Source organism: Salvelinus fontinalis, chromosome 1 (assembly GCF_029448725.1).
Source record: "Salvelinus fontinalis isolate EN_2023a chromosome 1, ASM2944872v1, whole genome shotgun sequence".
Classification (NCBI taxonomy): Eukaryota; Metazoa; Chordata; class Actinopteri; order Salmoniformes; family Salmonidae; genus Salvelinus; species Salvelinus fontinalis.
In genome coordinates, this window is record NC_074665.1 from 38,878,440 (window position 1) to 38,902,639 (window position 24,200).

The window sequence follows — 24,200 nt, forward strand, 5'->3', positions numbered from 1 at the left end:
TGGCTATTTGTTAGTCAACTTGTCTATAATTAGATACATGCAGCTTCTCTTCGGTCATTCGTTTTTGCCCTAGAAGACTAAATAAACCCTATGTCAAAAATCGCTTGAATGAATGCTTCAATCTAGTTGACATCGGTAAAGTTTGTTTTCTCTTTCACTTCTGCAAAGATGTTTATAGGGACTGAAGAGAAAATGCACCCAAAAAAAATAAATGGGAAAGATCTTTCGTGCTAAATTTCCAAATTACAACAGTTTGACCAGTTTTAAGGAAAGTCAAAGCTGTTAAAATGACCCAACATGTTTTTGATAAAATGTCAGTTTGGCTTGGATACATATTTTATGTGGTTGATACTATCAGCTTTTAGCCTACATTTAGCCACATTTTCTATACTAGCGGGTAAGGGTCAGGTGTGGGCCTCAGATTTTAACTTTATCACATATAGTCGGATTGCGGGCGGGTGAACAAACAGCTGATCCACACAGTATTTCATGACCCTAAACCTGGCCCGCAGATATAACCGCGGGGACTGAGGGCTATGAGTCAACCCGCGCATCAATAAGCTAAGCTTATCGATTTGTTATAGCCAATGAGGCTCATGACAATATTTGGGAATAATAGTATCAGTATAAGTATTCATAACAATAATGATGCTGTTAATGCTGGTGAAACCAGGTCACGGAGAGTGAATGTACCGTGTTGTTTGTAGATGGGTGGTTTCCTGTAAATGTTGATCCCCTGATCTGAAAGGATAAAGGGAGAAAGACAAAACTCAGAATTTTACATTTCATGTATACGTATCAAACACTTTTCCTGTGACACAGAGGGCATTGTGAAATGACTCATGAAAAATACCACAGAGGGAGGGTGTCTTCACAATCACACACTGTAAACCAATAAACATCAGCATTTACATTAAAATTGAAATTAAAATGAATTATTATTTTATACAGAGAGTCTTATATTCGTGATGTGACTGGTGAAAAGGGCACACTAAGTGCCAGCATCCTTTAATGGACTGAATCAAAAGCATTATTGAAATGGAAAAAGTGGTAGACAAAAGTGAAGTGAGAGAGCGATGAGAGAGAGAGAGAGATATAAAAGATCTCAGGTGACCAGTAGCAGTGACAGTGACAGGGTGCGCTCCGTGTGTCTCCTACCTGGGAGGTGGAAATGTTTAGGGGTCAGAGAGAGAGGCGGAGTGACAGGCCGGCTGTCTGGCCTTTGGGGTATAGGGGAGCTCCGCCCGCTTTGTGGATCAGTGCCTCCAATGAGAAGAACCAAGAACAAAACATAAGCAGGGCAACGATACGGAAAACATAAATTTGTAAAAAGCTAATCTCGCAGAGCCAGACGAGGGACCATAGCATTTAGCTGTAAAGTCTGGCATGTGAGATTAGGATAAAGCATAAAAATGGACGCAAGGAGATTGAAAGAGTAATCTAATTTTGAGAATTATTGAATAAACCTGTGTTAGCAAATCAGATAGTGACACTATGGAGGTCAGTTACATGTAGAGCTGTTACGGTGACCGTATTACCGCCACATCGGTGGTCACGAGCCATGACTACAGTCAAATTCCATGTGACCGTTTAGTCACGGTAGCTATGCTTCTCCAAATCTGCGCTCTGATGCCGCTGATGGTCATTAGTAGCCTACAAAACTTTCTAACTGCAAGTCGCTAATGGCCTGGTACTCAGCGCTCTATTTAAGCAATAAGGTTCAAGGGATTTTATTACCAAAGGTCCGCATCAGTGGCTTGCGTGGAAGCCAGGAGATGCTAAATGTGTTTATGTTAAATTAATGGTCAATTCCCATAGCCTAGTGTATCCACGGCATGTAGCCTAGTGGTTAGAGTGTTGGGCCAATAACCGAAAGGTTGCTGGATCGAATCCCCGAGCTGACAAGGTAAAAATATGTAATTCTACCCCTGAACAATGCAGTTAGCCCACTGTTCCCAGTTAGGCTGTCATTGTAAATAAGATTTTTTTTTTTTTTTAAATACAGTGAGACTGCCAGTTATTTGCATGACAATCCCCGGCTGATGAAATGTAATGACAGCCCTATTTACATCCTGTAGCCATGAGGTAATACAAGACCTATCCAAAGCATGCAGCCAGAGATAATGGACATTGATCATTAACCTGTTTGCGCTGCAGGGGCAGTATTGAGTAGCCGGATAAAAGGTGCCCATTTCAAACGGCCTCGTACTCAATTCTTGCTCGTACAATATGCATATTATTATTACTATTGGATAGAAAACACTCTCTAGTTTCTAAAACAGTTTGAATTATATCTGTGAGTAAAACAGAACTCATTTTGCAGCAAACTTCCTGACAGGAAGTGGAAAATCTGAAATCGATGCTCTGTTCTAGGGCCTGCCTATAAATGTCCTTGATATATATCAGTATACATGCACTTCATACGTCTTCCACTAGATGTCGACAGGCAGTGAGAGAAGAAATGGAGTGTATAACTTGATCTGGGGTCGAATAAAAGCTCTTTGTATGACGTGTCACCAGTTTCCTGTTTTCTGGAGAGCGCGTGAAGGGACCTGGTTTTGCCTTCTGACCAGCTGTCGTTATAGACGAGTAATATCTCCGGCTTTGATTTTATTTGATACATGTGACAATATCATCGTAAAGTATGTTTTTTCAATATAGTTTTATTAGATTATTGAAATTTTTTCGGGACGTTAGGCGTGTTGCTTTGTCTGCGTATGTTCAGGAAGGAGAGCTTCGCGCCACTTTGCTAGCTTTCCGTGCTAATTGACTGGAGAAGAGGACATTCTAAATCCAAACAACAATTGTTCTGGACAAAGGACCCCTTATAAAACATTCTGATGGAAGATCAGCAAAAGTAGGACCCATTTTATGATGTTATTTCATATATCTGTCGTACATGTGAACTAGTAGTTTACGGCCAGGTTTTGGGCACGCTCTCGCCATAACGTAAACTGCATATCGTAATGAAGTTATTTTTAGAATTCTAACACGGCGATTGCATTAAGAACTAGTGTATCTATCATTTCCTATACAACATGTATTTTTTAGTTATGTTTATGAATAGTTATTTGGTCAGAATATGTGTGTCAGTAAAATATCCGGACGTTGTGGGAAAAAGATGCTACGTTAGCACAATGTATAACCACTGATTTCAGCTCTAAATATGCACATTTTCGAACAAAACGTAAGTGTATGTATAACCTGATGTTATAGGACTGTCATCTGATGAAGCTTATCAAGGTTAGTCAAAAATTATATATCTTTTGCTGGTTTGCTACGATCGCTAACTTTTGCTGCTGGGGAATGGCTTGTGTTTCTGGCTATTGTGGTAAGCTAATATAATGCTATATTATGTTTTCGCTGTAAAACACATAACCTGTCTAGGACTGGGGTGCCGCTAGCGGCACACCCCCCCCACCCCCACTGAAAAGGCAGAGCCGCGAAATTCCCCCAAAATATATTTTTTAAATATTTAACTTTCACACATTAAAGTCCAATACAGCTAATGAAAGACACAGATCTTGTGAATCCAGCCAACATGTCCGATTTTTAAAATGTTTTACAGGGAAGACACAATATGTAAAGATGTAAATCTATTAGCTAAACACATTAGCATAATCCACCATCTTTTCTTTGTCCACCAACACCAGTAGCTATCACCAATTCGGCTAAACTAAGATATTGATAGCCACTAACCAAGAAAAAAACTCATCAGATGACAGTCTGATAACATATTTATGGTATAGGATAGGTTTTGTTAGAAAAATGTGCATATTTCAGGTAGATGTCATAGTTTACAATTGCACCCACCGTCACAAATGGACTAGAATAATTACATAGAGCAACGTGTTTACCTAATTACTAATCATCAAACATTTCGTAAAAATACACAGCATATACTAATCGAAAGACACACATCCTGCGAATACAGACAATATTTCAGATTTTCTAAGTGTCTTACAGCGAAAACACAATAAATCGTTATATTAGCATAGCACATATGCAAACGTTACCAGAGCATTGATTCTAGCCAAAGAGAGAGCGATAGAGCGATAACGTAAACATCGCCAAAATATATTAATTTTTTCACTAACCTTCTCAGAATTCTTCAGATGACACTCCTGTAACATCACATTACAACATACATATACAGTTTGTTCGAAAATGTGCATATTTAGCCACCAAAATCATGGTTAGACAATGAGAAAAGTAGCCCAGGTGGTCAGAAAATATCCTGCGCCATATTAGACAGTGATCTAGTCGTATACATAAATACTCATAAACGTGACTAAAAAATATAGGGTGGACAGCGATTGATAGACAATTTAATTCTTAATACAATCGCGGAATTACATTTTTTAAATTATCCTTACTTTTCAATACAGTTTGCGCCAAGCGAAGCTACGTCAAACAAGATGGCGTCCTAAGCCATTAACATTTTTCGACAGAAACACGATTTATCATAATAAATTGTTCCTACTTTGAGCTGTTCTTCCATCAGAATCTTGGTCAAAGAATCCTTTCTTGGGTCTAATCGTCTTTTGGTCGAAAGCTGTCCTCTTGCCATGTGGAAATGCCCATTGCGTTCGGCATGAACTGGAAGCGTGCCCAGAGATTCACAGTGTCTCAGAAATAAATGTCCCAAAATCGCACTAAACGGGTATAAATTGCTATAAAACGGTTTAAATTAACTACCTTATGATGTTTTTAACTCCTATAACGAGTAGAAACATGACCTGAGAAATATTACTGGCTCCACTAATGCTTGGAAAAAGAACGGGTCGGTGCCCACCGTGCGTCCGACGCAGCAGGAAAGGAGTGCCTACCTACACGTGTTTTTCATTTATAGTGGCTGTGATTGCGCAATCCACACCATTCAAATCGTCATCACGTAAAGGCATCCAGGGGAAGACGTAAGCAGTGTCCGTATACTCATAGCAATAACAGTGGCCTTTAAACTGACTCCAGAACAGGGGCCAAAATGTGTGAAATCTGACTCCATGTCAGGGAAATTGCTGTAGAATGAGTTCTGTTCCACTCAGAGACAAAATTTCAACGGCTATAGAAACTATAGACTGTTTTCTATCCATTAATAATAATAATATGCATATTGTAAGATCAAGAATTTTGTAGGAAGCCGTTTCAAAAATTACACGATTTCCATAAATAGTGACAACAGCACCCCCTAGCCTCAACAGGTTAATAAATCGGAAATATTGGCTGGAATCACAAGATGCCTGTCTTTCATTTGCTGTACACCATGCATTTTTCAGAAATGTTTTATGATGAGTATTTAGGTATTTGACGTTGGTGTCTGTAATTACTCTGGCTGCTTCGGTGCCATTTCTGACGGTAGCTGTGATGGTAGCTGCAATGTAAAACTGATTTATAGCTCAAATATGCACATTTTTCGAACAAAACATAGATTTATTGAATAACATGTTATAAGACTGCCATCTGATGAAGTTGTTTCTTGGTTAGTTTGGTTGGTTCTTGGTTAGTTAGGTTGGTTTTGTGCATGTTACCTGTGCTGTGAAAAATGTCTGTCCTTTTTTGTATTTGGTGGTGAGCTAACATAAATATACGTGGTGTTTTCGCTGTAAAACATTAAAAAAATCGGACATGTTGGCTGGATTCACAAGATGTTTATCTTTCAAATGCTGTAGTGGACTTGTTAATGTGTGAAAGTTAAATATTTCTAAAAAATATATTTTGAATTTCTCTCCCTGCACTTGAGCTGGCTGTTGTCATATTGTGCCCGGCTTCGGGCTTGCAGCCAGAAGAAGTTAAACAGGCAGAATGCCAGTAATGTGACTTGGGTGACATTTAAGTGCATGCATGGCCATCACCACTGCCAAATACAAACACTCAGATCAAAAATAAAATATTACATGGGCCAAAATGTGCAGAGGTCCAGTAAAGGTCTCTGGACATTTGGTTGGTGTAAGTGAGCTGGGCTCCATGTCTATGTCATCTTATAACTTTGACAGCAGATGAGACGTCTCTAGCTAGATCTCTTTGCCAGCCTATGGTCAGTTGGCAAGAAAAGCACAAACAGATTTTGGACCAGGGTACTCAGCTTCTGACAGCCGTTTTACATCAAATGTGCATGGCTACAGTATATAGGGGCTGGAGATGAGGGTAGGGACATGAGTTAATTTGGGCTGCAAGCCCGATGTCGGTACACTTATGACAACAGCCAGCTCAAGTGCAGGGCGCGAAATTCAAAATATATTTTTTTGAAATATTTAACTTTCACACATTAACAAGTCCAATACAGCATATGAAAGATAAACATCTTGTGAATCCAGCCAACATGTCCGATTTTTAAAATGTTTTACAGCGAAAAAACCACGTATATTTGTTAGCTCACCACCAATTACAAAAAAGGACAGACATTTTTCACAGCACAGGTAGCATGCACAAAGCCAACCTAACTAACCAAGAACCAACCAAACTAACCAAGAAACAACTTCATCAGATGACAGTCTTATAACATGTTATTCAATAAATCTATGTTTTGTTCGAAAAATGTGCATATTTGAGGTATAAATCAGTTTTACATTGCAGCTACCGTCAGAAATAGCACCGAAGCAGCCAGAGTAATTACAGACACCAACGTCAAATACCTAAATACTCATCATAAAACATTTCTGAAAAATACATGGTGTACAGCAAATGAAAGAAAGGCATCTTGTGATTCCAGACAATATTTCCGATTTATTAAGTGTTTTACAGCGAAAACACAATATAGCATTATATTAGCTTACCACAATATCCAGAAACACAAGCCATTTACCAGCAGCAAAAGTTAGCGATCGTAACAAACCAGCAAAAGATATATAATTTTTGACTAACCTTGATAAGCTTCATCAGATGACAGACCTATAACATCAGGTTATACATACACTTATGTTTTGTTCGAAAATGTGCATATTTAGAGCTGAAATCAGTGGTTATACATTGTGCTAACGTAGCATCTTTTTCCCACAACGTCCGGATATTTTTCTGACACTCACATATTCTGACCAAATAACTATTCATAAACATTACAAAAAAATACATGTTGTATAGGAAATGATAGATACACTAGTTCTTAATGCAATCGCCGTGTTAGAATTCTAAAAATAACTTCATTACGACATGCAGTTTACGTTATGGCGAGAGCGTGCCCAAAATCTGGGGGCAAACTACTAGTTCACATGTTCGACAGATATATGAAATAGCATCATAAAATGGGTCCTACTTTTGATGATCTTCCATCAGAATGTTGTACAAGGGGTCCTTTGTCCAGAACAATCGTTGTTTGGATTTAGAATGTCCTCTTCTCTAGTCAATTAGCACGGAAAGCTAGCAAAGTGGCGCGAAGCTCTCCTTCCTGAACAAACGCAGACAAAGCAACACGCCTAACGTCCCGAAGAAATTTCAATAATCTAATAAAACTATATTGAAAAAACATACTTTACGATGATATTGTCACATGTATCAAATAAAATCAAAGCCGGAGATATTAGTCGTCTATAACGACAGCTTTACAGAAGGCAATACCAGGTCCCTTCTCGCGCGTTCCAGAAAACAGGAAATTGGGGTCACGTCATGCCAAGAGGTTTTATTCGACCTCAGATCATGTTATACACTCCATTTCTTCTCTCACTGCCTGTTGACATCTAGTGGAAGACGTATGAAGTGCATGTATACTAATAAATATCAAGCACATTTATAGGCAGGCCCTAGAACAGAGCATCGATTTCAGATTTTCCACTTCCTGTCAGGAAGCTTGCTGCAAAATGAGTTCTGTTTTACTCACAGATATAATTCAAACGGTTTTAGAAACTAGAGAGTGTTTTCTACCCAATAGTAATAATAATAAGCATATTGTACGAGCAAGAATTGAGTACGAGGCCGTTTGAAATGGGCACCTTTTATCCAGGCTACTCAATACTGCCCCTGCAGCCCAAAGAGGTTAAGCCATAGAGTCTGAGGCAGTAAGACTTGAATGAGGTGACATAGCTTGCCTGGGGAGTGGGGACAGTGGAGGGACGATTGGGTCTAAGGCCCTGTCTTACCTTGGCTATGGGGAAAGAAGTGGTGTCTGAAAGGTGAGGTGGGACGGGAGTCACTATGGCTGGAGGAGCCCACACTGTTACTGCACAGGGCGGAGCAGAGCTTCTGCATGCCTGTCAAAGCTTCTGCAGGGGAAAGGGAGGGCAGGTGGGACAGAGCCGTTGGGAAGACATCATTACAGATGATGTGGAGGTGAGTTGGAGGAGGAAGACCGAGGTGTGGATGCGAAAAGGGAGTGAGACAGTCGGTAGACACACCATCACAGATAGACACAAGGAGGCAGGGAGTGAGGAACGTAGGGGGGAAGAGTTAGAGGATAGGTAAGAGAGGAGACAGAGCCAGTGGATACACACCACCACAGTTAGGGCGGGAGAGGAGTTGAGGTGAAAGAGGGTGAAGAAAAGAAGGGGAAAAGGGAGAAAATCGGAATCATGTCAAAACTAGAAATTAAGAAACTTGAAACGAGGAGGAAGGACTATTTGAGTGAGATGGGGATAAGGAATAAGGGAAAAATGTGTATTATCTCTACATTAAAGTGGAACTGACAGCATTTTAGCAACATGAAATCTTATTAAAAATGTGTCCAGGAAGAATGACACTTTTTTTTTTTTTTTTACAAGCGAACATTTACTTGGTCATTTTCACATTTTCATACTTTCATAGAATGTTTGGGAATGACTATGTGTCACGCCCTGGCCTTAGTATTCTTTGTTTTCTTTATTATTTTAGTTAGGTCAGGGTGTGACATGGGTATTTATGTGGGTTTTGTAGTGTCCAGGGTGATTGTAAGGTTTAGGGGATTTATTTAGAGTAGTTGGGTTTATGTTTAGTATAGTTGTCTAGCAGTGTCTATGTTGTGTGTAGTTGTCTAGGAAAGTCTATGGTTGCCTGAATGGGTTCCCAATTAGAGACAGCTGGTTTCTGTTGTCTCTGATTGGGAGCCATATTTAAGGTAGCCATAGGCTTTAGTTTGTTGTGGGGAATTGTCTATGTCTGAACGTTTGTAGCGTGTGTGTGTGTGTGTGTGTGTGTGTGTGTGTGTGTGTGTGTGTGTGTGTGTGTGTGTGTGTGTGTGTGTGTGTGTGTGTGTGTGTGTGTGTGTGTGTGTGTGTGTGTGTGTGTGTGTGTGTGTGTGTGTGTGTGTGCACTACGTTTATTAGCTTCACGGTCGTTTGTTGTTTTGTTAGTTTGTAAGTGTTTTGTTTCGTTTTGCCTTCTTCAATAATAAAAGGAAGATGGCTTATTTTCCACATGCTGCGTTTTGGTCCGTCTCACTCCCACACGATCGTGACAGAATTCCCCACCAACATCGGATCAAGCAGCGTGTGCAACAACAACAGGACCCACCTACACTGGACTATTGGAATTGGGAGGAAATTCTGGACCGAGAAATACCAGGAGAATATAACCGCCCCAAAGCTGAGCTGGAGGCAGCGAAGGCAGAGAGGCGGAGATATGAGGAGGCAGCAAGGAGACGTGGCTGGAAGCCTGAAAAGCCCGTGAGTACTACCCAAAAATTTCTTGGGGGGCGGCTAAGAGGTAGTGGGCCAAGGGCAGGTAGGAGACCTGCGCCCACTTCCCAGGCTAACCGTGGAGAGCGGGAGTACGGGCAGACGCCGTGTTACGCAGTAGAGCGCACGGTGTCTCCTGTACGGGTGCATAGCCCAGTGCGGGTTATTCCACCTCCCTGCACTGGTAGGGCTAGATTGGGCATTGAGCCAAATGTCATGAAGCCGGCCCTACATATCTGGCCACCAGTACGTCTCCTTGGGCCGGCTTACATGGCACCAGCCTTACGCATGGTGTACCCGGTTCGCCTACATAGGCCGGTGCGGGTTATTCCACCTCCCCGCACTGGTCGGGCGACGGGGAGCATTCAACCAGGTAAGGTTGGGCAGGCTCGGTGCTCAAGAGAGCCAGTACGCCTGCACGGTCCGGTATTTCCGGCGCCACCTCCCCGCCCCAGCCTAGTACCACCAGTGCCTACACCACGGACCAGGCTTCCAGTGCGTTTTCAGAGCCCTGTTCCTCCTCCACGCACTCTCCCTATGGTGCGTGTCTCCAGCCCAGTGCCTCCAGTTCCGGCACCACGCACTAAGCCACCTGTGCGTCTCCTGAGGCCTGTACAAACTGTTATTTCTCCCCGTACTCGTCCTGAGGTGCGTGCCCTCAGTCCGGTACCACGCACCAGGCATATAGTGCGCTTTGAGAACTCAGTGTGCCCTGTTGTTGTTCCCCGCACTAGCCTGAATGTGCGTGTCCTTAGCCCGGTACCTCCAGTTCCGGCACCACGCACCAGGCCTACAGTGCGTCTCAGCCGGCCAGAGTCTGCCGTCTGCCCAACGGTGACTGAACTGCCCGTCTGTATTGAGCCTTCAAAGCCGCCCGTCTGCCATGAGCCTGCAAAGCCGCCCGTCTGCCATGAGCCTGCAAAGCCGCCCGTCTGCCGTGAGCCTACAGAGCCTTCCGCCAGACAGGAGCCGCTAGAGCCTTCTGCCAGACAGGAGCCGCTAAAGCCTTCCGCCAGACAGGATCAGTCTGAGCCATCCGTCTCCCCAGCGCCGTCTGAGCCATCCGTCTCCCCAGCGCCGTCTGAGCCATCCGTCTGTCCCGAGCCAGTAGAGCCGCCCGTCTGTCCAGAGCCGTCAGAGCCGTTAGTCAGTCAGGAGCCGCTAGAGCCATTCGTCAGTCAGGATCTGCCAGAGCCGCCAACCAGACAGGATCTGCCAGAGCCGCCAACCAGACAGGATCTGCCAGAGCCGCCAACCAGACAGGATCTGCCAGAGCCGCCAACCAGACAGGATCTGCCAGAGCCGCCAACCAGACAGGATCTGCCAGAGCCGCCAACCAGACAGGATCTGCCAGAGCCGCCAACCAGACAGGATCTGCCAGAGCCGCCAACCAGACAGGATCTGCCAGAGCCGCCAACCAGACAGGATCTGCCAGAGCCGCCAGTGAGCCATGAGCGTCTAGAGCCGTCAGCCAGCCATGAGCGTCTAGAGCCGTCAGCCAGCCATGAGCGTCCAGAGCCGTCAGCCAGTCATGAGCTGTCCCTCAGCCCAGAGCGGCTATTTATCCAGAACTGCCCCTCAGTCCAGAGCTGTCTCTCTGTCCGGAGCTGCCTTTCAGTCCGGAGTTGCCTCTCTATCCTGAGCTACCTCTCTATCCTGAGCTACCTCTCTATCCTGAGCTACCTCTCTATCCTGAGCTATCCCTCTGTCCTGAGCTATCCCTCTGTCCTGAGCTATTCCTCTATCCCGGTGCTGCCCCTTGTGTCGATGTTACCCAAAAGATTAAGTGGGGGTAATATGAGGGTGGTCATTTGTAGGGGGAGATATAAGCTGGGATTGACTATGGTGGGGTGGGGACCTCGCCCTGAGCCTGAGCCACCACCTGGGTCAGATGCCCACCCAGACCTTCCCCTAGACTTTGTGCTGGTGCGCCCGGAGTTCGCACCTTAAGGGGGGGGGGGGGGGGGGGCTATGTCACGCCCTGGCCTTAGTATTCTTTGTTTTCTTTATTATTTTAGTTAGGTCAGGGTGTGACATGGGTATTTATGTGGGTTTTGTAGTGTCCAGGGTGATTGTAAGGTTTAGGGGGTTTATTTAGAGTAGTTGGCTTTATGTTTAGTATAGTTGTCTAGCAGTGTGTATGTTGTGTGTAGTTGTCTAGGAAAGTCTATGGTTGCCTGAATGGGTTCCCAATTAGAGACAGCTGGTTTCTGTTGTCTCTGATTGGGAGCCATATTTAAGGTAGCCATAGGCTTTAGTTTGTTGTGGGGAATTGTCTATGTCTGAACGTTTGTAGCCTGTGTGTGTGCACTACGTTTATTAGCTTCACGGTCGTTTGTTGTTTTGTTAGTTTGTAAGTGTTTTGTTTCGTTTTGCCTTCTTCAATAATAAAAGGAAGATGGCTTATTTTCCACATGCTGCGTTTTGGTCCGTCTCACTCCCACACGATCGTGACACTATGTTCGGGAATGAATAACTATATGGTGTGGGCACTCACCCACTCGTCCAATGACATGACATCCTCCCAGCAGCTAGCTAGCTAACATTAGGCTCTGTGTTTTCAGCTTGCTAAATAAAAGCTAGCCTATTAGCCAGGTTATGACTGGCTTGTGATCATTGCAACAAAGCCTCCTTCACTCACGCCGCAAAACTTACCCTAGTAAAACTGACTATCCTACCGATCCTCGACTTCGGCGATATCATCTACAAAATAGCTTCCAATACTCTAATCAGCAAACTGGATGCAGTCTATCACAGTGTCATCCGTTTTGTTACCAAAGCCCCTTATAAACACCCACCACTGCGACCTGTATGCTCTAGTCGGCTGGCCCTCGCTACATATTCGTTGCCAGACGCACTGGCTCCAGGTCATCTATAAGTCTATGCTAGGTAAAGCTCCACCTTATCTTAGCTCACTGGTCACGATAACAACACCCACCTGTAGCACGCGCTCCAGCAGGTATATCTGACTAGTCATCCCCAAAGCCAACACCTACTTTGGCCGCCTTTCCTTCCAGTTCTCTGCTGCCATTGACTGGAACGAATTGCAAAAATCGCTGAAGCTGGAGACTTATATTTCCCTCACTAACTTTAAACATCAGCTATCTGAGCAGCTAGCCGATCGCTCCAGCTGTACATAGTCCATCTGTAAATAGCCAACCCAATCTACCTACCTCCTCCCCATATTGTTTTTATGTACTTTTCTTCTCTTTTGCACACCAGTATCTCTACTTGCACATCATCCTCTGCTCATTTATCACTCGTGTTAATCTGCTCAGTTGTAATTATTCCGCTACTAAGGCCTATTTATTGCCTACCTCCTCACGCCATTTGCACACGCTGTATATTGACTTTCTTTTTTTCTATTGTGCTATTGACTGTACGCTTGTTTATTCCATGTGTAACTCTGTTGTTGTTGTTTGTGTCGCACTGCTTTGCTTGATCTTGGCCAGGTCGCAGTTGTAAATGAGAACTTGTTCTCAACTAGCTTGCCAAAGTTTGATTGTATTGACATTCCCAGTCTTCTTTACACTTGTCAGATTTTGTCGAAAATATTGAGTCATTGAAACTGAAACATTGTATCCCGAATGTCTAGAGGCAGCAAACAATGTACCAGGACAGCTGTGATTTATAACCTGATAGCAATATTTGTTGGACTACCAAGAAAAGTATTGGTGAATAATATGAATCATGCATTGAACTGCATCCATCTATTCTGCCAACAATGCATTACTCTACGTCATGGATTTTTTGGGTCAAATATAATCTATTTTTTAAACTTCTTATAAAGTCGTTTTTTTTAACATAAACTGGGGATTTTATATCTTTGACTGATATTATGATTGTCTGTTTGTTTCAAATCTGCAAAGAAAATAAAACACTCAGTTTCACTTCAGTAATAAATATTTAATTATTAGATTATTAACCATGTTATAGCATTCATAATGGTAGGCTGACATTGTAAATAAGAATGTGTTCTTAAATGACATGCCTAGTTAAATAAAGGTTAAATAAAGGTTAAATAAAATAAATACAATGGCTTATTCATGACAGTTATTATAAAGTGCTATCAGAGTGCTCAGTGAAGAGTAAAGATATAGGAGGACAGCAACAGAGGAGCTGCAGTGGGGAATTAAGATTAAGGTGGGGTTAATAAAGAGTGACAGGCATGAATGATACTCCTGTGAGATGTGAACAAGTGGTATTATGTTCTTGTTAAAATAGTCAAGGAAGAGTGTTGAGGCAGTACCTACCGTACATCTCAGACTATTTTAAATCATTTCACCTGTGTAACCTGTAAAGACTAACAATACAAACCATACATGCATGCATGCGCGCGCGCACGCACACAAAGATGTGTTTGCAAACACACCCCCTCACCTGGTCTGTGAAAATGCTGTGGTGAGCGTGACAACGGGGTGTAACTATGACGATTGTAGACAGGTGAGCCGATGGAGCCCTGACTGGTAGACCTCTGAAGGATGCGTTCCCTTATGTCATAGCAGCTCTACAGGGACAACACAGTTACATCACCTGTCAATCACTATCAACCCAAAGTCAAGATCTTCCTTTCATTGTAATTCGATCTGAACGTTTGCAGCTAAACATGTACAGTTTATTCCTGTGTAATGCAGTACCACCTACAGTGGATGGTGTAGGTGACATGTTTCTTGAGGACTGAAAGATAATGTTTTCAAGCTTTTTCAAGCTAACTTAGATAACAATCCTGACCATACTGTAAGCAAAGAAACACCGTACAACATACTTTAAGCACACACCAACACCATGTTATCATCAATGAGAATAGTTGGTGGCTGTCTTACCTTGTCATCTGGCATGGGGGAACGCTCCCTTCTCGCAGTATGGAGCTGTAGACAGAAAAATGACTGAGCACTCTCGTGTCAATAATAGGTTTCCTTTATAAGGGTGAGTTGCCGTGAACCTGAGTGTGACATTAACACTAGACTTTGGATCCTTGAAAAAGCGCTGTATAATTATAATGTATTATTATTACTAAATACGAAATGTACACAAAGTGTTAGCCTTCCACACTGCAACGACAGACATATTTATTGCCTGACACATGACTCTCTGGGGGGGGAGAGATGGAGAAAATGGATATGATTTAGGATAATATAATGTATGCATCACAGCTGTTTTCTCTCAAACCAATACTTACCCGGCACAGATTGCAACTTCAGAATGAGGGCTTGTTCATTTCAACATGATGCGTCACACACGCACAAGCACATACACCTTTCATGCTTAGGTTGCATGCTAATTACCTCTCCCACGCTCTCCCTCCTCTCCTCCCTCTCATCAAGGGACAAGGTGTACAAAGGCTCATAGGTAATCAGATCAGGGCGGTCTATATCATAAATGGCTTTGACTTTGGGAATGGCGGCTAGGTCCTTGTATTCAAGGATCTCATTGTCCACTTTTGCCTAGGGACACAGACAGACAGATAGACAGATCGACACATACATAGAGACAGAGCGAGAGAGGTTATACACAACTAAAAGCACACATCTACTAGCCAGTATTAGGGCAGATAAAAAGTTCCTCTATAGACCCTGACCACTGGGGTTGCAAAAAAAACAACCCCAGTGGTCAGTGTCTATAAAGGAACTATAAGAGAGAGAGGGCTCCTTCCACTTTAGATGTAAGGCTGAACAGAAAATGTATGTATCGGTAAGAATAAGGTCTACGACTAAGATGCTGAGCAGACCGGACGTGTCGCGTGGGCGAGCGTTGCAAAATAAATGTACATGTTATTCAATCATTGCACTCACACTGCTCGCGAGCGTCTACGTGGCCAGGCGCTAAAATTTAACTTGGTTCTATTTGTGACACTCGACGCGCCGCAAGTCCTGCCTCTCCAATATCCTCATTGGTTTTTAGGAACATATACCCACGTGCCATCTTCTCGTTGGTTTTTAGGAGTATATACCCACGTGGGTGTTTGCAAGATGAACTGAGGTCCACACTCCAGTCGGTTGTGGTAATTCACCTTTTAAAGTCCAAAGAAGAAGAAGCCTGAAGGAGGAGCAATTACTAGAAAACAAACCTTTACCCTTTATTCTGTGGATTAGTCTGTGCTTTTCTGGTAAAATAACAACCCAATGTTTATATCCCAGGACAAATTAGCTAGCAACAACAAGCTAGCTAGCTAATTTGCCATAAATGTTTAATGCTTTTCAACCTTTCAACCTGTCCCCAAATTAATACAATTGGTTCAGAGTTTGTTTTAACGATTCAACCTGTGTGTCCTGATGGCGTCTGGTGTGGGGGGACAAAATCAACATGCGCGCAATGCCACACGCGATCTGGTCAGCATGTTAGACAAAGTTCACACATGGAATGACAATTTATCTTAAGCTTCCCTAGGGAAGATGTGGCCTATAAAAAAATATAAGGAGTACATCCAACCCAGTATGTGTGTGAGGGTAGTTGTATGGTAGACAGAACTCACATATATGGTATGACCTGGTGAGCCATGTATGCTTGAACCAGGTCTGGAACAGATACTCTCGGATGACGACCTTGAAGGCTGCAAGAGGAGAACAGAAAAGGAAGTCAAGACAACATCCCAACAACTTCTCGATGAGTTTTAGAGGCGTTGGATCAAAGTTGCTACAGTATTGTGTTCGCCTCAGTTTGCAAATGAGGAATGACATTTGTCCACTCAATCACTGCTTCATCAAAAAGAGGAGAAAATAAGAATTCATCAGGCCGTCGTTTTAAAGAAGGATTTGTTCTTAATTGACTCGCCTGGATGAATAAAGGTTCAATAAAGAAAAGACAGTTTAACACCTAACTTTGTTTTTGAAATTCCACCACATTGTAACATGACAAGTAGATTTAATCTTAAAAAAAAAAAAAAAAAAAAAAAACATTATCTTGCAATGACGTCATTCATTTGCCTCTTGCACAGTGAATGAGGGCATTTGCATTGTGACTTAGTAATGTCCTTAACACTGTAAATACCACATGCATTCCCACGGGCAATGAACTTCAGATGGAAACAACAGTCCTGAATTCATGTATTGATTGACACAAATTATGTTTTCACAACCACATGGTTACTATAAACGGAGGCTTTATAAAGAGTTTTAGGGTGAAAACAACCATCACTATATATTGTTTGATACTTATCTTCGTGGCTCAAATTACAGGGGTGGCTGGGTGCCCCCATAACAAATCGGTGTCCTCAAGAGACATTGGGCATCCCCAAAAGTTCATGTATAATTTGAACCATTTTTATATCTACCACTCAAATATGTCCTTCTCTTTAGCCCTTACTCCTTCCACATGAGTGTGTCTGAGAGGGGGCTGTGCTGTGCCTCCTCTCCAACCTGACTTAGATGAAGCCCATTCAGCGGTCCAAGTCACAGCTCACCAGGGATAGGGTCAATTCCATTCCAATTCAATCAATTACGGAAGTAAACTGACATTCTAATTCCAAATTTTCTTTAAATTCTCAATGCTTTTCAATTGGAATTCCAGTTAATTCAATACCTCGTGAATTGACTGAAATTAAATGTAATTGACCCCAAACCTGCAGCTCACACGCACACGACCACCACAGAGTGAGGGACACACACTACATACAGAGGTAGACATAAGACGGACAAAGGTTAAAGGGGAGGTGTCTGTGCAGCCTAGAAATACATTTTAGCCCGCCTAAAAACCAGTAACACAGACACAGCCAGTCTCTAACCCTTCCTTTTAGCCCCAACTCTTTGATGTTTGCAGATCTGAGAGGTCTGGGTAGGTATAGGCCGTGTAGTGGTGGAGCTTCCACCATACTCTTCTGTAGGGCTGCATCACCACCTGTTACGGAAACTGCATCACCATCAGCCACGTGGCTCTCCAGAGGGTGGTGCATCACCGGGGCCACGCTGCCTGCCCTCCAGGACATTTACAGCACTCAGTGTTGAAGGAAGGCCAAGAAGATCTTTATATAGACCTCAGGCACCCAAGCCACGGTCTATTCACCCTGCTACCATCTAGCAGACAGAGACGGTACAGGCGCGTCAGCCGGGACAATGACTGAGAAACAGCTTTTATGACCAGGCCATCAGACTATTGAACAACCATCACTAGCCGGCTACCTGTCTGGTACTCAGTCCTGCACATTGAGACTACTGCCCCATGTATAAAGTCATTGAATGCTGGTCACCTCATTCTTTTTAATACACTGTTGTTTACTCACTGTGTCTGTATACACTGTATTCTCGACATAGCTCATCCTAATATACTGTACCTACTACTGTACATACCATTTTATTTTCAAAATTATATACTGTCTATAGTCACCACGTATTTATATTCTCAAACATGCTCACTCTAATATATCTACTTTGGATGGTTATTTCTGGATTTTTTTGTTTGGATTTTTAAAATTATTTGTGTATTTGCGAGACATTCTACTGTACTATTGGAGCTAGTAACATAAGCATTTCGCTGCACCTGCTATAAGACCTACAGATCTGTGTAAGCGACCAATCAACTTTTTTGATGTATTACTTACACATCTGCACACATCGAAGGTTTAGGTCCAATGGGAAGGGGTATGGGGAGCAAATTGGGACTGGCTGACACAGAAGAAACACTTGCACAACGCAAACAAGGTCAAGGTACAAGGGGTCATTCATGTCCAGATAGATTCCTACCTGTTCCCTCTGTTGCTCCTCTGTTCTGGTTGTGTTCTTACACCCAGGGTGCCACACGGTTGATCCTGTGGAACAGAACAGAGACAGATGGTCTTAGAGAACAATAACATCCAAACCTAACCTGGTCCCAGATATGTTTGTGCTATCTTGCCAACATGTATGTTCAAACCTAAGACTTGGCTATACAGCAGATCTGGGACCAGCCTAAACCACCCCAGCTATACGGTAATAACCCTTAAAATGCTTCAATCATAATGTCAGCCCATCTGGCTACTTACCTTGCAGGTACATCTCTTCTCCTTCTGTGAACATCTGGTTGCACCTGCTGCATCGTGCACAGCTGGGATGGTAGTGTTTGTCCCCTGCCTGGAAACAACACACACAAAACACACGCACAGATATCATTAAGGACTGGAATATATGATCCACTTGTGGCCATGCAGACTCACTATTCCATCCAGGGCATGGTTTAGTGTAATGTCCAGTGTATGTACATTTCTTCGCAAGAGCAGTCAAGAGACATTGACATTACATCAATGTAGTACACAAACTGTTAACAGTTAACTGATTAAATCAACCTTCCATTAATCCAGGCACACTACAAAGGGTTCACTGTCTAGCATGATCATTAAACCTACCTTCAAATATAGGAGCGATCTTCCCTTTGTACAGTACTTAAGTCAAAAGTATCCTCCCCTGATACTGCATAATGAGGTGCTTTGCATACACAGTGACATTTCACTAATGCATTTAGGAACGGGACACTGACCAGAAGAGATAAATACCCAAATGGGTGCCACAGATATGGGGCTATGGCCTGGGAAATGTGTCTTTAACCATCCCTGTTGGATCAGGACTACCTTCCACATACACACACACACACACACACACCGCACTAATCAAAACTCTAGTATCGATGTGTTTACACAAAAACAATTGATCTTTAGCGGAATTGTGAAATGCTCTAATGTAATCTCCTGATTAATCTTCTGCACACACACTCTGTCATGGCCAAATCCCTTGGGAATGAAAGAGTAGAAATGGCTCCATTTCATCAGTGTATCCAGAATTGAACAAAGCAACATATCTGTACGCCTCAATGTAAGTGACACAAATCATTCTGCTTGCCCACTCTCTCATTTGCTGCTGTTATTCCTCTCTGTCTCTCTCTCCCCCTCCACTCTCTCCTTCCGGCCATAGTAGGTGCCAGTGTGTCTGCAGACAGAGATGCAAACCAAGTATGAGTTATGGGAAATCAAATATTTGGATAATGTCACTGCCTTCCAGGCTTAAAGTAATAAGGCTTCTCTTGGTGATAGATAATAGGAAAATGTCTCATCCCTCTGTGTAGCCAGTGGATAAACAAGGCTAAAGCACTCATGACCCATTAGTGAGGTCCCATACCCAGTAACACTCAGTGGCCTGATTTGCATATTGTCTGCAGCAGCTAAGGCCATTCTCAGAGCACAATGTAATCGTGATAATAAAATGACTCCTTAAAAATGACATGTCACCTGTTGCTGCAGAGGATCTGAAAACTTAGAAAACCATTGACTGCAAATGAAGGGTATAATATACCCCATGAATACTCTCTCATTTACTGTCTTGTCAAAACAACTCCGATTTTCAGGGTCACTTCCATTCAGGTAAAAGTAGGTATTGGAAAAATAGTAAAGGATACACAGAGAGAACAGAACATACTGAAATGTATATCAAACAATAAACCCAGACTAATGCCCAAAATAATAATTCAAATATAAAGAATACAATATTCAGAATGCAATTTACTTTAAAATATCTATGCCCAGAGAATCACAAACTACATAGTTCACTCAAAACATAAATAATGAAATACAATAAAATCTGGAAATAAATTACTGAACACAAAATCATATACAGTTGAAGTCGGAAGTTTACATACACTTAGGTTGGAGTCATTAAAACTCGTTTTTCAACCAATCCACAAATTTCTTGTGAACAAACTATAGTTTTGGCAAGTCGGGTAGGACATCTACTTTGTGCATGACACAAGTAATTTTTCCAACAATTGTTTACAAACAGATTATTTCACTTATAATTCACTGTATCACAATTCACATGAGCCAGAAGTTCACACACTCTAAGTTGACTGTGCCTTTAAACAGCGTGGAAAATTCCAGAAAATTATGTCATGGTTTTAGAAGCTTCTGATAGGCTAATTGACGTCAATTTGAGGTGTACCTGTGGATGTATTTCAAGGCCTACCTTCAAACTCAGTGCCTCTTTGCTTGACATCATGGGAAAATCAAAAGAAATCAGCCAAGACCTCAGATAAAAATTTGTAGACCACAAGTCTGGCTCATCCTTGGGAGGTACAAAAGTATCTATATCCACAGGAAAACGAGTCCTATATCGGCATAACCTGAAAGGCCGCTCAACAAGGAAGAAGCCACTGCTCCAAAGCCGCCATAAAAAAGCCAGACTACGGGTTTTAACTGCACATGGGGACAAAGATCGTACTTTTTGGAGAAATGTCCTCTGGTCTGATGAAACAAAAATAGAACTGTTTGGCCATAATGACCATTGTTATGTTTGGTGGAAAAAGGGGGAAGTTTGCAAGAACATCATCCCAACCGTGAAGCACAGGGGTGGCAGCATCATGTTGTGTGGGTGCTTTGCTGCAGGAGGAAATGGTGCACGTCACAAAATAGATGGCATCATGAGGAAAGGCAAATTATGTGGATATATTGAAACAACATCTCAAGACATCAGTCAGGAAGTTAAAGCTTGGTCGCAAATGGGTCTTCCAAATGGACAATGACCTTAAGCATACTTATAAGTTGTGGCAAATTAAGGACAACAAAGTCAAGGTATTGGAGTGTCCATCACAAAGCCCTGACCTCATCCTATAGAAAATGTGTGGGCAGAACTGAAAAGGCGTGTGCGAGCAAGGGGGCCTACAAACCTGACTCAGTTTCACCAGCTCTGTCAGGAGGAATCGGCCAAAATTCACCCAACTTATTGTGGCAATTTTTACTAGGATTACATGTCAGGAATTGTGAAAAACTGAGTTTAAATGTACTTGGCTAAGGTGTATGTAAACTTCCGACTTCAACTGTATAAACATGTATTTCTAGTACTTATAGTACCACTCAAAAGTTTGGACACACCTACTCATTCCATGGTTTTTCTAAATGTTTTACTATTTTTTACATTGTAGAATAATAGTGAAGACATCAAAACTATGAAATAACACATATGGAATCATGTAGTAACCAAAAAAGTGTTATTATATATTATATTATATATTTGAGATTATTCAAAGTAGCCCTTTGCCTTCATGACAGCTTTGCACACTTGGCATTCTCTCAACCAGTTTCATGAGGTAGTCACCTGGAATGTATTTCAATTAACAGGCGTGCCTTGTTAAAAGTTAATTTGTGGAATTTCTTTCCTTCTTAATGCGTTTGAGCCAATCAGTTGTGTTGTGACAGGGTAGGGTTGGTATACAGAAGATAGCCCTATTTGGTAAAATACCAAGTTATTGGTTATTGCAAGAACAGCTCAAATAAGCAAAGAGAAACGACAGTCCATCATTACGTTAGGACATGAAGTTCAGTCAATACGGAAAACTTCAAGAACTTTGAAAGTTCCTTCAAGTGCAGTCGCCAAAACCACCAAGCGCTATAATGAAACTGGTTCTCATTAAGGACCGCCACAGGAAATGAAGACCCAGAGTTACCTCTGCTGCAGAGGATACGTTCATTAGAGTTAACTGCACCTCAGATTGTTGCCCAAATAAATGCTTCACAGAGTTCAAGTAACAGACATCTCAACTGCGTTAAGCAGGCCTTCATGATGGAATTGCTGCAAAGAAACCACTACTAAAGGACACCATAAGAAGAGACTTGCTTGGGCCACCTCTTCCTTTTCTCTGCGCATTCCTGATAGGATTCTCTTGGTAAGAGCTCTATGTTAGAGTGTATAAGCACAGATGTATACCCAGATATCAATAGCATAGAGATCCTTGCTAGCTAGCCTCTCTATCTGGGTGCTCTGCTGTCCCCCCACTCGGTTTGGCATGTGGCATCTTGTTTGGGTTTGTCCTTCGTTTAATTACTTGTGACAGTGTACCAACCTGGGTGATACTCGTATTGCGGTGCTGAGGGCTTGTTCTAGTTGTCTTTGTCTTGGTTTGTCCACCGGTACTCTCCCAGTTTTCGTTTAGCCCTCGGGCTCCATGCCTACCCTTGCCAAGTTCGGGATCCTTTGTATGTTTCCCTCTGGTGGACTTGCAGCTCTCCCTGGAGAGTGAGCAACGTGACGCAAGGCGCACCACGTTTATCTCCACGGTGAGCAAGCTGTGCAAAGTAACTAACTTAATGAGAGTTGACCATTGCAGGAATAAGTACTAAGTTGCTAAACACACTTCCCTTACATCCTGCCAACTTGAACCCCAACAAATAAGCAAGAATAAGCTTACACGTGGCGTGAGTTATAGCCGACCCACACATGTAAAGCGAGGACTAAGCTATAAACATGTGCGAGTTCTCGTGCTCTCCCCGCACTGTCAGGCAGGTCACACTCCATTTACATCTCCTATACTTCAGATAGTGTATGACTCAAGGCAGATACTGTAGGTACGTAGTAATCTTGACTTTATACAGTAGTGTGCAGTGTGTACTATAGACATAGTATATTACACTGTTGGCTTAACATTTCCAACTTTGGATGACTCGCGGAGAGCGGTTATAGAACCCAACAGTTATCTGGCCTGCATCGCTTTTGGAGAACGCATGCGCAGAGCACGCCTGGAGGGGATGAGGGCCACAATACAGTCCGCCTGCTCTGATGATTGCATTCCCCCCTCTGGGTGTGGTGCGTCATCGCAGTGGCACCCTTTCGGCCACTTTTGGCTTCAGTGGGGATCTCACGCCGCCATCTCTGGCTGGCACAGTCTAAACTGCCACCGCCAGTTCAGGAAACATTCTTGGAGCTCCCCCTCACGCCAGGTTCACCCTTTGGGCCACATCATACAGTCAACATCATACAGCAGACTACAAAACTGTGAGCCCTAACGCCGCACCTCAGAGGAACTGGAAGACAGGGCCGCATGTCTCGAAAGCTCTCCAACAACGTCTTGATCCCCCTCTTCCCCCGCCGAAACAGCAGGGGCAGGGAAATGGGAGCCAACGTTTTACACCCCGACAGCGCAAGGACAGGGGCCATGACCACACTTACAAGCAGCAGACATGGCTAAAAGGGGTGGGCCTCAGCAGCTCTTTTGATTCACATTCTCAACAGTTGCACCATCCCAGAGCCCAACTCAAGAAAGGGCTTGATTTACAAATGCATTTACAGTTGCAGCTGTATGAGAAGGCCTGCAAGACCATGCAAACAAATGGGTAGAAATGGAGAGATTTTAACCATTGTCACGTCCTAGATGATGGGGATCAAATGTACACCTTTCCTTGAAACACCCACAACACGGTCCCACGTATTGACTATATTCCCAAGCATCTCCATGCAGTCAGACATTTGATTTTGTGCCACCAAGGCCACAATAAAAATACCCCCTCTCTGAATGTCTGAGTGTGACCCATTCCCCATGGGTTACTGCAGCTAGTGTTGCCAGCACTGCCACTGCCTGGGTGGGGGCACCCCACCGGAATCTCCACCGGCTAGGTACAACGTCGTCAAGGTTCTCATTAGCAGCTTTGAGAATGTCCTTGTATAGTATACTCTCCCTTTAGGGGGCTTGGCTTTGCAGGACCAACCCTGCCAAGCAGACTCAGAATCTTGAGGGGGCAGTGCTGCTCTAGGTCTCTGACTGCATTTTGGCTGCATACAGGCCACTTACAGCAGGCCCATAAAACAGTTAGGGACTTCTCCTTAGTATCATTCAGGTGGGTGTCTAGGGTATAGGGTTGTGGACCGTTCCATCAATATAGGATCATAAATAAATAAA

The 24,200-nt window shown here is 43.0% G+C and overlaps 1 protein-coding gene across 12 annotated transcripts in view; it reads right to left on the reverse strand.

Annotated features, from left to right (window-relative positions):
- LOC129854082 (actin-binding LIM protein 1-like) overlaps positions 1-24,200 on the reverse strand; it is a 151,917-nt gene that overhangs the window by 20,195 nt on the left and 107,522 nt on the right. For 6 of the 12 annotated variants that reach the window (XM_055920754.1, XM_055920734.1, XM_055920765.1 and 3 more), the window contains 9 exons: positions 18,532-18,619; positions 18,254-18,318; positions 16,051-16,128; positions 14,864-15,022; positions 14,402-14,446; positions 13,959-14,085; positions 8,070-8,192; positions 1,159-1,263; positions 694-741 (listed from right to left, as the gene is read on the reverse strand). In XM_055920754.1, coding sequence (XP_055776729.1) covers positions 694-741; positions 1,159-1,263; positions 8,070-8,192; positions 13,959-14,085; positions 14,402-14,446; positions 14,864-15,022; positions 16,051-16,128; positions 18,254-18,318; positions 18,532-18,619 — 838 coding nt within the window. The remainder of the gene's footprint in view (positions 1-693; positions 742-1,158; positions 1,264-8,069; positions 8,193-13,958; positions 14,086-14,401; positions 14,447-14,863; positions 15,023-16,050; positions 16,129-18,253; positions 18,319-18,531; positions 18,620-24,200) is intronic. The other 6 variants (XM_055920820.1, XM_055920744.1, XM_055920805.1 and 3 more) reach the window with 4 other exon arrangements.